At 42.3% G+C, this 17,846-nt stretch overlaps 3 protein-coding genes and 1 long non-coding RNA gene across 9 annotated transcripts in view; 2 read left to right on the top strand and 2 right to left on the bottom strand.

The window, feature by feature from the left end:
• Window positions 1-137: 137 nt before the first annotated feature.
• Window positions 138-4,111, top strand: LOC124341006 (pickpocket protein 28-like). Its single transcript, XM_046793880.1, has 13 exons — window positions 138-1,214; window positions 1,273-1,393; window positions 1,481-1,569; window positions 1,654-1,810; window positions 1,890-2,050; window positions 2,132-2,237; window positions 2,294-2,489; window positions 2,554-2,628; window positions 2,703-2,762; window positions 2,836-3,013; window positions 3,077-3,168; window positions 3,267-3,460; window positions 3,556-4,111. Exons 1-13 carry the CDS (start codon window positions 1,084-1,086, stop codon window positions 3,670-3,672), a joined length of 1,677 nt encoding a protein of 558 aa, XP_046649836.1. The 5' UTR covers window positions 138-1,083; the 3' UTR covers window positions 3,673-4,111.
• Window positions 4,112-5,537: 1,426 nt separating this feature from the next.
• LOC124341350 (mucin-2-like) lies at window positions 5,538-8,168 on the top strand. Of its 2 annotated transcripts, XM_046794427.1 has the most exons (6): window positions 5,538-5,600; window positions 6,392-6,492; window positions 6,576-6,892; window positions 7,014-7,318; window positions 7,379-7,874; window positions 7,984-8,168. In XM_046794427.1, exons 4-6 carry the CDS (start codon window positions 7,275-7,277, stop codon window positions 8,023-8,025), a joined length of 582 nt encoding a protein of 193 aa, XP_046650383.1. In that variant the 5' UTR covers window positions 5,538-5,600; window positions 6,392-6,492; window positions 6,576-6,892; window positions 7,014-7,274; the 3' UTR covers window positions 8,026-8,168. The 2 variants fall into 2 exon arrangements, with proteins under 2 accessions (XP_046650383.1, XP_046650384.1); XM_046794428.1 differs by lacking the exons at window positions 5,538-5,600; window positions 7,984-8,168 and having other exon boundaries at window positions 6,362-6,492; window positions 6,576-6,699; window positions 6,777-6,892; window positions 7,379-7,640.
• Window positions 8,169-9,182: 1,014 nt separating this feature from the next.
• Window positions 9,183-11,217, bottom strand: LOC124341524. The gene is made up of 4 exons (XR_006918415.1): window positions 10,696-11,217; window positions 10,103-10,633; window positions 9,899-10,042; window positions 9,183-9,677 (listed from the first exon to the last, which is right to left on the bottom strand). It is a non-coding gene; the product is annotated as an uncharacterized LOC124341524 (long non-coding RNA).
• A 1,610-nt stretch (window positions 11,218-12,827) lies between these two features.
• Window positions 12,828-17,846, bottom strand: part of LOC124340774 — a 75,899-nt gene continuing 70,880 nt past the window's right edge. For all 5 annotated transcript variants that reach the window (XM_046793403.1, XM_046793402.1, XM_046793404.1 and 2 more), the window contains 3 exons: window positions 15,426-17,756; window positions 14,977-15,354; window positions 12,828-14,908 (listed from right to left, as the gene is read on the bottom strand). In XM_046793403.1, coding sequence (XP_046649359.1) covers window positions 13,763-14,908; window positions 14,977-15,354; window positions 15,426-17,756 — 3,855 coding nt within the window. In that variant the 3' untranslated portion in view covers window positions 12,828-13,762. The remainder of the gene's footprint in view (window positions 14,909-14,976; window positions 15,355-15,425; window positions 17,757-17,846) is intronic.

Genomic DNA, 17,846 nt, shown 5'->3' on the forward strand with positions numbered 1-17,846 from the left:
ATGTAAAGTTTCTTCCAAGTAGAATTTTTGTCTCAAAACGAGAAGATGTGCGTCTCAGTGTATTTAGATAGATTCGAGATTTCTGATAAAAAGAGTCGTCAACTTGCAAGTAGATGATTTTGTAATCGTACCGATCCGTTTCTGTCATTATGGATATCCAATCCCTTTATTTTATTATTATTCGAAAGGGCTAGAATTCTTTTTGGCTATTTGCCAACTTAATCTATTATCATGATAGCGTGCAGCGTGCTTGGTTGTATCTTCCAGTGCCCGATATTTTTCGTCTCCTTACTCTTCTTCTTTTCCCACTTGGATGAATTTGTCCTTGTTCGTCTTGCCTGTCCTTTTTTTGCCTATTTCTCTCTCTCGTTGATTATTTGATATAATATTTCGTTACAAAACGTCTCCATTTGGTGCTGGGCTCTTTTTCCACCCGATACTAGTTTATACGTGTATAAACACAACTACAAAAAACAACAAACAAACAAAAATACAAGAAACTACTAAAATAAAAATGCCAAGTTTTTACGGTCGCTTAATCATCTCTTCCTGCAAAGCTGCCAGTTGCCCATGGGAGAATCAACACATGTTGTCGTGCAGTTGCTGCTTGTCTTCCCCCGTGATCGACCGTCGCAATATCCCGATTATGTGTCGCGTGTCTATATGACAAAGAGGAAGAAAGAGGAGCTGAATCAGCGGACAACAGCTGGACGACGACAAACACCGATTAAGGTATAAGGATGGCGCATATATCTCACAGCTTAACGATCTTATAGTCTGCAAACGTTGTGTGTCGCAATGTGTGTACAGTGTGCGACTCTTATTATTTACCTTTGAAAATCGATAGCACGGAAGAAGGTGGATTCTTCGTTTCATGTTGACATTTTTCATGATGGATGTAGTCTCGATGATAATTCTTTTTCACTGACGCCCCATCATTATTCAATTGGAAATCGTTAAGGTTGGAATAACTCCTTGTTGTTTGCCAACCAATTTTTTAAATGTTAATGACGCAATGCAAATGTCGAGCACAACATCCGTTCGACCATTACGTAGTAGGAAGACTGCAGCCATCCAAGCAAGATGACTACGAAACGGGACCCGATGAAGAAGAAGCTCTACTCGATGAAAAAATTGTCGAAAGAGTTTGCTGACAACACTTCGATGCACGGTCTCAAATTTATCGCCCAGGACGAAGCTACACTGGCAGAGAGGTATTCTAAATCATGGCAAATTAATTATTTAGTCTAATATGTTAATTGTTTAAATCAGGATTTTATGGATTGCGCTTTTTATGGTTGGTTTGTTATTTGCCGTGGTTTTCTCGTGGAATTTGTGGGAAAATTGGAAGCAGTCGCCCGTTCTCATTACCATTCAAACTGCCAATTATCCCGTAAAACCAATTAACAACTTGAACGATTTGCAAATTCTTAACTGCTCTAACAAGCCTTTTTTAAAAACTCGCTTCGGGTGTTTTCAGATAAAAAACTATCATTTCCCCACTGTCACTATATGTAGCGTGAACAAAGTTTCGACTCGAGCTCTCGGCGAATGGATGTCCACAGAAAAGTAATGGTCTTAAACAACGATATTGTTGCGCCCATTAATGGTTTCTTTCAAGTTGGTGAAAACGATTCCCTTTAATTTTATTAGAACGAAAAGTTTGAAATTGAATGAAATAAGAAGAATTTTGGAGATCATGTCGACTAATCGAGTTGAAAATGAGGAAGAAGTCGCCAAACTTAGCCAACTTTTATTTCAGGCTAATATAAGCAGCAACGACGAAGGCTACGAAAAACTTATGAACCATGTAAGAATTTCATTGATAGCATTTAATTTATAGCCATGAAGTAATACTAAATTACTTGTTTTTCTGCAAAAACATTTAGTTATCACCAAACTGTTCAGAAATGGTAATGCATTGTTCCTGGGAAGGCAAGGAAGAGGATTGCGCGAATATTTTCGAATCGGAAGCGACCGACGATGGCTTTTGTTGTTCTTTTAACTCGATTATTATTCGTCGCGATGCCCATTCTAACACAAGGAAAGAGTTAAGACGGACACATTTTTATTATGCTTTATCTGATCTTGGGCTACTTGTACAACTGAATCTGACATTCGCTGATTTTAGACTGAGGTATGCCAAAACTAGTGGAGTGTACGCCGGGCTTACGGTTCTGTTGAATGCAGAAATTGCGGACTATAACGTCACGTCGTCTTCTATAAGTGGCTTTAAAGTTGATCCCCCTAATCTTGATTGATGAACGAAGATGACATTTCTCTTGCATTATAGGTATCTATTCAAGATCCGAAGGACTTTGCTCGCACTGGACGTATCGGGTTTCTTGCAAGCCCAGGTTCGCAAGTCGATGCTGCGGTTAATGGCCAGACTCAAATAGGAGATGATCAGCTAAGGACCATCGATTTGAACAAAAGGTTATGCACCACCAATCAAGAAATAAATCTAAAGTACTTTGAAGACTACACGGGTTCGTACAACAAGTTAAAAGGTTCATCTTTCAAATTAATACCAACAAGTCCTATATTGCACAGGACCTTATTGCCAACTCGACTGCCTTGTTACCCATTTTCTAGACGATTGTTTATGCGTCCCTTACTACTACCCAGGTTAATAACTGTTTGCAATAGCACGAAGTAAGCAATCGCTCTCTTAATTGAATTATTCATTTGATGGCGCTTAGTACCGGCCCGACTGCCCGTTTGTAATTTATCGTCATATCCCTGTTTGGAGAGAGCAACTGGTAAGTTATTTCAGCAGCTAGTAGTAAGGGTATGATTTCTAATAATCAATGCTTGCTCATCACATATGTATAGAGCGAGTTGTAAAAAATGCAAGTTCGTGCGACTGTCCCGACGTGTGTACCACCGTTTGGTATAGGAACGAGATCTCTAGTGGAACTTTTCCTAATTCTGTCTGGGAATACCCTCCCACCGTTATCGAGCGTCCTGAATTCCGGGATCTGAGTACAGAGGAATTGATTGTTTACGCCAAGTATACCAATCTTATTTTATGATAAATAGCGTTACAATTTATAATTTGTGAAATCGAATGTAGAGAGAATTTCGTCAAGCTAAACGTTTACCTCAAATCCGATTCTGGCATGTGCTACATCATGAAGGAACGAACGACGTGGACGGACTTTATTTGTAAGTCATGACCGCTATCTCTCAGAATTTGTTTTTTTCCCCTGTTATTTTTCGTAAATTAATGTCATTATTATTTCTTATTTTTGTGGTTTATTTAGCGGCTGCTGGTGGACTTCTTGGTTTAGGCTTTGGATTTAGTATCCTTAGTGCAGCAGAACTGTTTTATTTCTTTCTGGTCCGTTGGTTCTATTATTGGTATCAGTCAAAAAGGCAGGATCAAATGATCATCAAGGTCCGTCCGTCCTATCCTTTGATTAATACAAGGAAACAGATGCAAAGGAAATCTAACAGGGTATTTACTAGCATACTTACTAGCAATTTATTACTTCCAATAATAGATTAGCATATTGTTAAAAATATTCCGTCTTCTTGATTCAACAAATCAAGGTAAATTTTGCGGATAGCCTTTCTCCGACCTACAAAGCGTGGAATCGTCATCGACACACCGAAAGCTGGGATCTATTTGATCAGCCTAATTTAATCAGATCTTGGGTCGATTACTGAAAATGCGATAGTTTCCTTGTCTGCTCACGTTTTTATTAACACATTTTTTTTTTAAAATTAGTCAGACTTGATCATTTATCGCTACTCGCTACCACCTTGACATTGTTTTTTTAGCATCTTTTATTTATTTCCACACATAGCGACTGACAAGGGAAATTTTTTCTTCAACTTGGAATAGACACAAGTGCTAATAACAAGATTGTTTGAAAAATTGAAAGATTCTTCATCAAAACAAAGAAAGCATATGTAGATTTGTTTTTTGTGATAAGAAAATGGAATTTACAGAAAATGTACTTTCTAGTTACCTTCATATACCGTCTTAATCATCATTCTTTCGTAGAGCCCCGACAAAGTATATAAAAGGTGGAATGTTACCAACAGTGGACCGGTGGGTGAGCCGGATAAGTCATCGCTCATTGATTGGTGTACTTTCAGACCTGAATTCGACTCTCTTTGAATACATAACTGTTTGCATACCCGGGAAATGTGTATAAAATGAATGTTCTATAGTCGTTTAGGATGCTAAGTGGTGGTTCTCTAATAGATAGAAATTCCATCCTTCATTTTCGTGAAATTCGATATAATCGCAATATCATTGTGCTGTTATTGTAACCACAAACCATGCAACCTAGCAACCTCTACGACTAAATGTTAATATCTAATATAGAAAAAATGAAATTGGTTTAATTTTTTTCGATAAGGGGAATTTCATTTCTAGGGGCTAGGGCAGCGTAGTATGTTTAACATATATATATATAGCATCAAAACTTGACGATATTTTGTTCAGGATTGTTACACATAACTTGTTTTGGGGCATAACTATCAAATTGTTTGGAAACTAGCGATTATTCATTTTTTTTACATTCTATAATAAATTTAAATCTAAACAGGCACATCAAAAGTAGAAAACGAATCTAATTACGTTAATTCTTAAAAGTCTTATATAACTTATTACTTGCTAATGCTAAATAATAAAAAGAAAAACAAGTATTGACATAATTTTGGTTTAAGAAATTTTATTAAGACATTCATTCAAATCACGCACACACATTCTTCAAATCCACGCTCCATTCATATTTCATTCACACGAAGGAAGCGAAGAAAGAGAAGAAAAAGAGAAAGTCACTCTCATATTTTTGTTGTGCAAAACAAGTGCGTTCGTTTTCGTTCTCCCAAAGAGTTGTTGGTTGAGGAATGGCGAAATCAACAGAAGCATATTAAAGTAACTGAAGATGTCCCGCCTAGATACCAGTGCTCGGACGGATGTAAAAACAAGAATCTGTTGGTTTTGTCGGAATTAGAATCTGGAATGTCCCTTAAATCAAGATTTGTGTCGCTATCGCCATTGAACTACACAAGTAAACTCGTATAATAAAGTACATCAGTTTTCAAATTCCTAACTGTCAACTGTTTGATACGCATCCCTCACGAAAAAAAGAGGTAAGTTCAATTTAATTAATAATCTATGGGAAATTTAACATGTCATTGGCAACCATCTCTCCATTCCATACCCATGACTTATTTCAACATGCTTATGTGTGCTTTATCAGTTTGAAATTTGAATTCGTATTTTTTAAATTAGGCGGTTGAGTTGCGTAAATTGGCAACGCCAATCGTCGTTCGTCTGCTCGCCAAATTCAAATGTCAAAACCGTCAAAACATCAGAATACTATTCGGCATCGGCATTGTACCTTGTAAATCGTAAGCTCGAAGAGTGTGGTTGGTCATTGATTACTTTACACGCGGTTGCAACAGAGAAGTCAAAAACCAAGGAAATGTGTGATCTACAAATCGGCAGGCTGTCTAATTGTGACAAAATTATGTCATATCTGCTTTCCAAGACTAAGAGTGTATGTATCCGGTATGTATGTATCATCAAGCTTCATTACGGGTTCCTTCTGAAAACAACTACAGCTCAAGGATTTAAAGTAAGTCTTTGTAACATAATTCACTCATTAAATTTCCATTCAGTTTCGCATGTCAATAGAAAATAATTCCAAGCCAAAATCACCCTTAATCGAAATTTTCCCTGGACGTTCCTGAAATCCAGACTTTTGCTAGAAATAGTCCATTTCAACCCCAATTTTCACCAATTGAATTTTTTCGGCTGTTTTATAACTCGGTAGAATTTGATGTACGTTATGTTTGAGACGAAAGCCCAATTTTGAGATTATGTGTCGTCACTCTATGTACGCTAGAACTAGAAGGTTATCGTCCTACTCGTCCTATTGTTGTCAGGCTTGTTTTATGTATTTATTGAAATTTTAATGTTTTTATTAATTTCCTTAAAAGCCGATTGAAGACCAGAGAGTAGATTCCTTTGTTTAATTTTGGTGTAATTTTACGATAAATCTTAAGATGTGGTTTTATGTGATTGAATTTTCATCGTTCACCCTTAGACTCTGTGAAATCTCTTACATCTTAACAAATTTAAGTAACTGCTTAATTCTACTTTACTCCGTTCACAAGGTTCGTAGGCCTAGTGAACAGAAAGTTACCGACGACGAAAGTCCAGCCATCAACTGCATTCTTCCGAGTCGCAATAATGAGTGAATGTTTCGTTTTTTTTTGTTTACATGGAGTTTCGTATCAATTCAACATTTGTTCTCTATGTACACTCTTACGTACCTTTATAATGTCTTAAGATAAATTTAGGTATATTTTCAACATGTTCAAACTGATGTTGTGTTTATTAATTATTTTTCAATTACCATTGTAGAGTTCAAGCTGCAGACGGGCCGGCCAGTTTGCCGCTGAAGGTCACGGTGAACATTACGTGTAAAACTGTCAATGCGGTGGTGTAGAGGTTGGGTGAGAAAGGTACGTGTTTCATCATTATCAAGCAGGTATAATAGCCGCAAGGCTCAGCCATTTGGTATTCATTTTGATATTTGTTGTTGTAGACCCATCCCCAGCAACGCCAACCTAAAGAAGGACAGGCCAGTTTGCATTTCCTTCATGTTCGAAGGTCACGGAGATCATTACGTAAAACGTATCATGCGACGGCGGAGAGGTTGGGTGATAAAGGTACGTGTTTCATCATTAACAGGTACAATATCCGCAAGGCTTAAGAGGTGAGGGTGATAAAAAAATCGTATATAAAGGAGAGAGAAAAGGCCAGAGACATCAGTCCAGTGAGGATCTCCGACACGGTAACAACTGCAGCGCAATATCTGTCACCATCTGCCTTCTTCACCGTATTGCCAGTTCGCATCCATGGGTAAATATTCTGCTAGACTTTTGCACTGAGTTTGAGTTTTCTATTAATGTCAATTATTTTCTGTTTGTTAATATTCGAATTATTTTTGAACATTATTGTTTGAATTTGTTTTTCTGTCTAGTTAATGGGTGTTGTATCGTTGTTTGATGGGTCGACCACTGGTGTACCGATGTCTTCTTGGTATGGCGGATACCAAATCGCAACGCCACCACCTTCCAAAAAGCAACTTACGCATCGACCAGTTGCTGCACAGAGGTCTACAAGTACTACACCACTAAAGCACCGGAGTTTTTTACCACAACTTACGCTGCCCCGAGCCACTACACTGACGTCCTGAAGAATTACTCTGCCCCGAGTTACTACACGACCAAGGCGACGGAGTATGACTATGCATGCTGCCCCATCCTACTACATCGAGGCTCCCAAGTATACTGTGTTCTGAGCTACTTATTGCACCGATTTTCCTAAATACTACTCTGTTCCCAGCTTCTACACCGAGGCTCCCGCTGATTACTCCACCGAGTCTTCCGCTGATTACTCCACCGAGTCTTCCGCTGATTACTCCACCGAGGCTCCCGCTGATTACTCCACCGAAGCGTCAAAGTACTACTCTGCCCCGACGTACTACACAGAAACTGCTCTTTCGTGCTACGTTGAACAGAAATACTACACTGATGCTCCAGTTCACTACACCACGACCTACGCTAAACCGCAGCCCCCAGGTACTACACCGAAGAAACCGCCTATTACACAACAACGTATGCTGCCCCTGCCTACTACACCGAGGCCCCGCATTATTACAACACTGAATTGCTCAATTACTACACTGCAACCTACGCTGCCCCGAGCTACTACACCTACGTCCCGAAGTATTACTGTGCGTAAAAAGAGTCGTCTAAAAAAAAAGAAGTCGTGCCCGAACTGCAGTGCCCTATCCGTCATCAACTGCATTCCTCATCGTGTAACCGATTCGCAATTCTGGGTGAATATTCTTATTTTTACATTGAGTTTTGTTTCAATTCTATTTTTTTCTATTTCTTAATATGCCTGTTAAATTTATACATTAATACTAAATATTATATACTGTTTAGTCAACTATGGCGTCGTGCTCCTGTTGGGTGTTGTATCGGTGATGGCTTGATCGACGCTGGTGTAGCGATATCTTCTTGATATGGCGGATATCAAACCGCAACGCCGCCGCCTTCCTACACAACTTACGCAACGACCAGTTCCTGCACCGAGGTCTTCAAGTACTACACCACTAAAGCACCGGAGTTTTATACCACAACTTATGCTGCCCCGAGCCACTACACTGACGTCCTGAAGTATTACTCTGCCCCGAGTTACTACACCATCTTAGCGATGGAGTACTACAGCATGACTACGTATGCTGCCCATCCTACTACACCGAGGCTTCTAAGTATTACTCTTTTCTCATCTACTTGCTGCACCTATTTTCCTAAGTACTACTCTGTTCCCAGCTGCTACACCGAGGCTGGCGCTGATTACTCCACCAAAACGGTCGAGTACTACACCGAAGCGGCAAAGTACTTCTCTGCCTCGATCTACACAACGGAGGCGGCCAAGTATTACGCAGTCCCGACTTGCTACACAAAAGCTGCTCTTTCGTGCTATGTTGAACTGAAACACTACACTGATTATCCAGTTCATTACACCACGACCTACACTGCACCTAGCTACAACACTGCAGCCCCCAAGTACTACACTGAAGAAGCCGCCTATTACACAACCACGTACGCTGCCTGGTATACCACATCGAGGAATTCAAGTATTACCCTGCTCCAAACTACTACCATCTGAAGTTCATATGTATTACAGCAGCAATTCTCCTGGCTATGTCACCACTACTTATGTTACTCCGACCTATACATCGAAGTTCTGCTGTATTTCACTGGATGTGTTGAAAGATTGCTGAAATACAAGATTGATCGATAAATCACGTGAATGTCTCTATTTTCTCCTGAAGTACCTTACCTCCTGCTGATAATTTCGTGATGTGAGAAAATATTTTATGAGTGCCATGTAAATTTCCAAATAATTGATCTTGCAAAATACAACAATAAAATTAAAACTTTAAAAAAAAAAATTTGAACTCTTTCCTTTTAATTTTTTTCTATCATTAAAATTCAAAGTCCAACAAACAGTATTTTTCTTGAAAAATCCAAAGTTCACACCTATTAATTTCTGCAAGTCCAGACTTTTGTTTTGGAAAATTTTTTTAAAAATATCCCCCTTACACGTTATTAAAAAATTGTCGCGAAAAATTTCATTTGAAAATTTTATTATATACAAATTTTATTTATAACAAAAATTTATACAATTTATAATTTTACACATATTTTTCCTGTGGCCCCCAGGAGGGGGGGGGCCTGTTGCTTTCTCTACCGTGATAATAACATGATGCAAGTTATATGCAAGTTATTATTTGTTTGGCGCAGAAAGCTTGTTTAATCTAGCAGTTCTCGACTGTGTCAAACCTGATATTGATCAGGTTGCCTCAGTCATATACTGCATGATTGAATGAAAACTCAAAAGACAACAGATCACACTTATAACTCAGCAACACAAAATATAGACACGGATGAAAACACAAAAATGTTTAAGTCATGAATGGAACAGCTCAGCTACAACCGCACAGTAACTTCTGGTTCTGGATTACACTGCAACCGCATGCTGCATACAATGGTTCAATCTGTCTTCGTCACACCTTTCACCATTTGGCTTAAACAAGGTAACCAACAGCATTTAAAAGTGTTTGTTATACCTATTTAAGAAAATAAAATTATTTTCGAGAAACACAACTGTGTACACATGCATACTCATTATAACAATAGAATACAAGGAGTAACAGAAAACTACAGTCCAACAGAATAACTTAGATATCTGATTCAAAATTTCTATAGTAGCAGAGCAAATTGGTCTACTCTTTCGTCATGTTAACTAAATCAGTAGTACTTTTGATAGACATTTGATCAAAATAATTACTTTTTGCTGTTGCATGGGGTGAGACGTACGCCTAAGAACAGGCAGCAAGACACACGAGGCACGCCATTTCGGCAATGTAATGTACAGGCACTTCCAAGTCTGAGTTGAATGATTTGGCAAATTGGTTTCTACATGCTAAATCACCTGTAAATTTTCACATCAACATTTTACATTCAATAACAATAGGAAATTAACAATAAATACCTTTTAATTTTTCATCGTGAGAAACGTCACAACCAACAACCCATTTCTGTTGCGTTCTGGGAACAAAATGGCCGCTGTGCGTCACTGCTGAAGGCACTCGCGCTATCTGGTGGACATAATTTCAGCCACTATTGACAGCCATTAGATTCCTGTTCCAAATGACTGAACGCAACGGCTGGATTGCTTATCAACATGCCTTTCGGCTTTCACTAGCTGTCACGAAATGAATCAAATGAACATGAACACCAGATTACTCTAGCAGCTATCCCTATGGCACAAATACACAAAGTTTTTAGTTACTAGTAAGCTTTTCAGACTTTTTAACTCTTTCAACATAAAAATCTATAATATTAACAGAAAGTGTTGGGTGGTCAAGACAAAAAATTAAACTTACAATTTTCTGAAAAAAAGAATGATTTTCCTGCCTGTGGATATAAGGCAACAGCACCAGTTATCTTTGTTAGAGTACATACAGATACAGTGAGTTGAGTTCCAACTAACTTTGGCATCAAACAGTTAGTCATGATAAATCTAAAGGAAATATGTCAATAAATATCCCAACATTCATCCAATAAACTAAAGTTAATGGCTACCTACTGCTCGTGTTTATTAACATTCAGAAAAATACAGCACATGTTGGTATGTGCCCTGCATTTGTTCACATTCTTCTTTTAAGCTGCTGCTAAAACCTGAAGATTACCCTAGATGATATTTTTCATAGCTTTCCCTATGACAGGAAATACAATCTATGACATCAAATAACAGTTTAAAACCGAAAGAAGAATAATACTTGTACATCAATGAATTATTTGTTGAAAAACATGTTCAGAAAAACAAACATGTCCACAGTGGGGTAGTACCCTAGCCCTACCAAGATCAATTGATAGAAACTGCTGATAATTAGACGAATATGCACTGTTTCTTTTCCCGTTCCTTCCTACAGGTTAGATTGAGGAATTTTGAATTTTATCCAGCACACATACGGAATAAATCACATCACAAACAAGTTGCACAGAAACGAACTTGAATTTACTTATGAATTCATCGGTAATTTTCATGGAAAAATAGGAAAGCTTTTTGACAACCACTCAACACAACAATCCGCCATCACATGAAAACGACGACGCCTATGTCATCTATTGGGACTATTGGACACCTCTGACAACCGTGAGTAGCCAAGTCCAAAACGCAATTTAACTTTGGTTTGGCGACCGTAGAACTCAAAAGACAGAAGAACCCCACCGACAATAGAAGAACCCCAATATTCTAAATTATTTTTAAAATTTCTTTACATGCGACAGTAGAATTAAGCAGTTACTTAAATTTGTTAAGATGTAAGAGATTTCACAGAGTCTAAGGGTGAACGATGAAAATTCAATCACATAAAACCACATCTTAAGATTTATCGTAAAATTACACCAAAATTAAACAAAGGAATCTACTCTCTGGTCTTCAATCGGCTTTTAAGGAAATTAATAAAAACATTAAAATTTCAATAAATACATAAAACAAGCCTGACAACAATAGGACGAGTAGGACGATAACCTTCTAGTTCTAGCGTACATAGAGTGACGACACATAATCTCAAAATTGGGCTTTCGTCTCAAACATAACGTACATCAAATTCTACCGAGTTATAAAACAGCCGAAAAAATTCAATTGGTGAAAATTGGGGTTGAAATGGACTATTTCTAGCAAAAGTCTGGATTTCAGGAACGTCCAGGGAAAATTTCGATTAAGGGTGATTTTGGCTTGGAATTATTTTCTATTGACATGCAAAACTGAATGGAAATTTAACGAAGATCTCGAAAATCAGGTTCGTCTTAATACAAGATAAATAGTTACCATGTTAGAGAACCATTTAGTAACCAGAAGTACAGAAAGAATGAATAAATTTAGGAAAGGATCGGATTTTTACAAATACGGAAAATGAGCAATGTTTTTAATTAATGAATTAATTTTATGAGCAGTTTATGAGTTAATTATGTTACAAAGACTTACTGTAAAACCTTGCGCTTAAGTTGTTTTCAGAAGGAACCCGTAATGAAGCTTGATACATACACTCTTAGTCTTGGAAAGCAGATGACATAATTTTGTCACACTTAGACAGCCTGCCGATTTGTAGATCACACATTTCCTTGCTATGACTTCTCTGTTGCAACCACGTGTAAAGTAATCAACGAACAACCACACTCTTCGAGGTTACGATTTACAAGATGATGTTTTGACCGTTTTGACATTTGCATTTGGCGAGCAGACGAACTTTCGTGGAATCAAAGCGGCGTTGCCAATTTACGCAACTAAACCGCCTAATTTAAAAAATACGAATTCAAATTTCAAACCAGAGCTATAGATGACATCTATAACTCTGTTCAAACTGATAAAGCACACAGATGTCATGGGTATGCCGCCATGTCGCATGCCCATTAAGGCATTTGAAAAATTAGATCGAAGAGATCCGATATAAAAATGTTGATAATAAATCTAATAGCAGATCGGGTTGTCTCCCGCCTCTATAATCCAAGGGCCCAAGGTTATTCCGGAAGAATTCGATCACGATAAGAGTATAGTTCGAAAGAGTATTGTCACTTGGCGAGTTGGGTCCGCATACGGGAAATATGTGCCCTATTGTAGCTAGAGATTGGAACAAATATTAACTAAAATAGTTATAAACATAAACTTGACGACAATTTTTAGTTTACGGCAGTACTATGCAAATAATAGGTATGTTTCATTGTTTATTTACATTTTCTCTTCTTTACAGAAAAGGAAGGACAGAATGTAGTTTGATGAAAAAAGGTAAGAGTGGCATAGCGTGATATCATTCAAACTCCTATAAATGATATATACTTTGACAGTTCCACTGTGATAAGCAGCAGTTTTTGCTCCTGTTATATTATGCAAGACAAAGTAATAAAAACGTGAACAGAACTAACAAATATGGATAACATTCGTATGTTGAAAATAGTAAATAGTTACGCAGTGATTGACAGAGCTCGAGAGAACGATTCATTTTTCGTCAACGTTTCAACGAAGAATATTTACTTCTCGAATTTGACATGCGATTGAAGAAATCAGACCGCCGAGTAATGATTTCTATATTTGTTTTGAAACACAAATGAAGATTCGCCGGGTAAATAAATTGCTGGGATTACTCTTAACAAATAACTTATCTCAAGTCTGTTGCTTGTTGCCCGTCTTCGAGGAGGGTGTCCATTCGAATAACGTTTGGCGACTAGCATAAATCGAGTTACAAAACGAGTCAATAACGACACACAGAACCGCACGATATACTCACGTGTGGCGTCAGGGAATCAAATTGATAATATCCAAATACAATACAAAACAATTAGGCTTACACATGACACAATCCAGTCCCTCTCCAAAATCACTTGGGGAGTTTCGAGCTCGTGATTTTCCCGAAAGGATCTTGACGGTTTTCGTTATTAAACAATTTCATCACAAACGAACCATTTCCTATTTACTTTACACACAAGCAACACTCCAGCAAATTACTGCCGATCCGAGTGACACAGTTCACCGGGTAAGCCCGTGAAACTCATAATAGGATGGTGCATTGACAGGCGTGAGAGACAGTTACGTGATTGTCACCTTTACGCATTCTTTAAGCGGCGCAAATTCAAAAGGCCATGACGACGTTCACGGTCGCAAGGATCGCATCAGTATGGTGAGAACGCCGGCCAAGGCGGTAGCCTTGCCCATCAGACGGCCCATGCTCGGATCGCTGACTCCCTGTCCGGACGCTTCCGCCGCCGCCTTGAGCGTGTGCAGGAAGGCTCGAGCCACGTCGCGGACTTTCGGAGGCAAATCGCGGTTCTGCTCCCGCTGAGACACGTCCTCGACGGCCACGCCCATGCGCTCGATGAGCACGACGCATTGCGAGAGACAGACGGCCATCGTCTGCGGGGAATCAGTGACGCTCTTCACAAACATTTTCGAGGCCGTGACAAATTGCCGCGACTCGTTAATCAATCTCTCCCGGGCCGCTTCGATTTGACCCAAATCTTCGTCGCCCTGCGGATGCGGTTGCTCAGCTTTAGCTGCCAGCGGAACGGCCAGTCGCGAAATGACTCGTGTGACCGCCTGCTCCGACTGACAGATGAGAGTCGAAAGATCGAAATCCGTGCTGCCGTCCAACGAATCTTGTTCGAAGCTGCCCGAATCCAGCGAGCCGTTGTCTCTCTCCGGCACGGCGACACCACTTCCGGGCTTGCGGTGGTTGGGACTGTTGTTGGTCCACGACGGCAAGTCCTGACCAGGTGCACCTTTCCCCTCCACTCGTATATTTAAACTAATGACGTTGTTGCCAATGCTGGCGTTGTTCCGGCCTCCGAGCTTGGGGCTGCTAGTGCTAAGCGGGGCTCCCGGCTGCCCGATTCGGCTGCTACTAGATGGCGGGGGAGGTGCAACTGCGGACCGCGGGGCACGGGCAACGACGGGGGTCTGATATTCCGACCGTTTGGACGGACTTTCGTTGGCCGTTTTCATGACGCTGGGCACTGCGTAGTGATTGGGACTCGACGGAGGTGTTGACTTGATCGGTGGTGGAGGAGGAGCTGCCGCTTTAGTCACCGGACTGCGGACATTGACCGGGCCGTTGCTATTCGACGCCATCGACGGCGGTGATGGTTTCTGCGGGCTGGTCACCGGGACAGGCTTGCGGAGCCGGGACGGCAGCGCTGGAGGCCTTTGAGTGGGTGACGTATTAGTGACAGGTGGTGTAGGTCTTGAATCTACCACTGGGCGCGCTACTCGATTAGCCACCGCACTTTTCATTGTCGATTCCTGAATTTTAATAAAGAAACGACGTTATTATTACCGAATTGGTGTAGAAAAAAGATTACAAGACTTACAGTCTGAGGTGTGACGGCGAGCTTTGGCATGATCACTCGTGTCGGGCTATTGCGTGGAGGTAATGGAGGCGTGTTGTCTGTTTCTTTTGCCGACACAATACTGGAAGTACCTGCAGCGATGCTGCCCGGAGAGTTTTTGACCGTGGCCACACTGGCGTTGGATCCAATAGAGTCGCTGCTGGATGCCATGCTCAGCTTGGAAGGCGATGAGGAGCCACTTTGCCCATTCTTGTGAACTGTTGAGATGCTTTCCGTCGAGGCCGACATGCCCTTGACTCCAGTAACGTGGGTCCCCATTTCATCCATCCTTAAGCGATGAGGGTCGCTCATCCGGCCGGAAGAGAGCGTCGTCGACGAAACACGCCCCAAGAGATCACCCTGCAATTTCGGACAGTGTGTCATGTTATTCATTCAATAGATTTAAGGATCTTTCATTCAAAATTAAATACCTGAGAGGAGGATTTAGTGAGGAGACCTGGAGGTGGTGCCACTGCAGTTTCCGCGATTTTCCCAGGTGCCGGAAGTCGAGCATTGGCGGCAGCAGCGGCGGCAATGATCATTCTCGGGATAGGATTCCTTGGCGGCGGTGGTGGTGGAGGAATATCCTCGTCTTCCTCGTCGTCGTCATCGATAAAAGCCGATCTGAACGAGGGTCCATAACCGGGGGCTTTTAGAGCACCGTTCAACGGGTTAAGCGCGGGCATTTTGAAGTGAACAAATCCATTCTTGCGCGGACTAAACTGCCCAGCTGGCTGACGAGCGGGCAATTCCGGAGGTGGGTTATTCGAACAGTCGGCAATCGACTTGAGCGATCCATAGCCGGAAGAGTGGCTGGATGCCGGACTAAGGTCCGGTGTGGTACCTTTGGTGGAAACGACATTCGAACTGGATGTAGCAACGGTGACCGTCTCCGTGACGGACGTAGAGTTATTGGACGAAGTCAGCAAGCGCTGCATCTCGCCAATTTTGGCCGACACCCCGTGGTTGGGCTCCCGCTGCTCGAAACGAACTTTCATTTCAACCATGACACGGTCCTTTTCGTCAAAGTGTTTGCCGCCGTGTTGTTGTTGTTGTGTTGGACCGCTGTTGACGACGACCGGAGTTTCCTCCCTCATCACCTGGAAAATCCCTTCACGGGCGGCGTAGAGTTTCTGCAGGATGACCAGCCCGTTGTTGGACGTGTTGCTGGCATTGGCCGGCGGAGGTGGAATGATGTAAGCCGAAAGATCTTCACTGCTAAAATCGCCTGATCCGGTCTGAGTTGACGACTTGTTGCCGCTGCTGGGCGGTAAAGGGACAGCTACTGTTGATAGAAACTTGTCCAGTTCTGGGTTGGCCGTCAGATGTTTACGCTTCTCGTCGGCTATCCAGCGCCTCTTACTCTCCGTCAAAGTTTGGACGGCTAAGCTGGACGTGGAGCCAGCACGGACTGAGCTGGCCAGTGAACTGACGGAGCGGGTGCTGACCCCACTCAGGGAAAACGTGTCTTCCGAGTCGTGAAAGTCCCTCTCCGTGCTGCTGTTTAGGCACGAAGAATCCGAGACTACATCGGACCACTGGGCCAAGTCCGTCAAGTCCTGCAATTCACCAAGATCAGATGGCGTTGGACGTCCACGGACGGCGCCGGACGGCGTCGATTTCATGGCGGCCAGCTCGTTCTCCAGGGAATCTCGATCAGCGAAAGGAGTCGGCGGTTCGTTGATGGTGGCCGGAAATTTCATTTTGAGTCCGTCCTCTTCGGGCGTGATGGGTGGTGGAATCATGGTCAAATCAATGATGTCCGGATCGAGGTAGATGAGCGATCCTTCGGCCAGTGGAAGATCATCCTGCAGGCGTCGAAGTAAACCCTCCAAATCTTTGTCTTCGTGGCCGGACACGCTAGGAATGACGTCCGGGCTGTGGAGACCAAAGCTCGAGTCGCTGGGCTTCAGCATCGAAGGCGGTCTGGACGACGGGCCATGTTTCAGACCTTCAGCCGACTTGGGTCGCTGAGACGGACTGTGAGTGGGCGTCTGGTTGGGGGTCGTGCTGACCGAATCTGTGTCGCTGCTGGACGCGTGATCGGCAGCGTCCAGCAAAATGGTCGAATTGTCCGGCAGTGAAAGTTGTTTCTGTCCCTGCGTCAGAAGGAGAAGCGAGTCGCTGTGCCGGAGACGACCGTACCCAGCACCTGCGCCGCTACCCGACTGGTCCGACTCGGTTTTAGACAATTGAGACATGTCCGACAAGAGGCTGGACGTCTCCACGTCCGAGACTCGACTGCTGCGATCGCCCGTCAGGTACTGCTCGGCGTCTTCCACCAGGCGTTTGAGTTCCGAGACGCGTTGGATGACTGCGTCGTTGCGGGCCTCCGAGCAGTCGGCCAACTGCTGGACCAGCATTTCAGTTTGCTGCTGCTGCGACTCCAGGATCTCCATCGACACAACGCTGGGCATGTCAAAGCCGAGCTTGTGACTGGGCACCGCCGTCTCCAGGGTGGAAACGCGACGGGCGGCTGGGATTTCCCTCGACGAAACCGAAGACAAGACGGGCAACCGGTTCTTGAATGTGGCCGTCGGTCCGGCCGCCGAAGACGACTCGACGTTGTTGTTGGGTAATGGCTTGTTCATGTTGCTGTCCACCTTGTTGCTGCCGTGCTGCGGACTCAAAGCTAGCGACACTCCGCGGAGATCACGCGGACTGTCGTAGGTCAAGGTGGGATCGAATGGATCGTCAAATTCCCTTTCACCGATCGCTCCCTCGTCGGGCTCGCCGTGCGATGGATAGCGGTTGCTGGGCAACTGTTGACGGGAAAAAATAGGAAAAAATAGAAAAACACATTGAGCATCGAAGCGCATCGGTCGGTCGAACCCAATCAAACGGAGCCCAAA

The sequence above is a fragment of the Daphnia pulicaria genome, chromosome 5 (assembly GCF_021234035.1).
Source record: "Daphnia pulicaria isolate SC F1-1A chromosome 5, SC_F0-13Bv2, whole genome shotgun sequence".
NCBI classification, from domain to species: Eukaryota; Metazoa; Arthropoda; class Branchiopoda; order Diplostraca; family Daphniidae; genus Daphnia; species Daphnia pulicaria.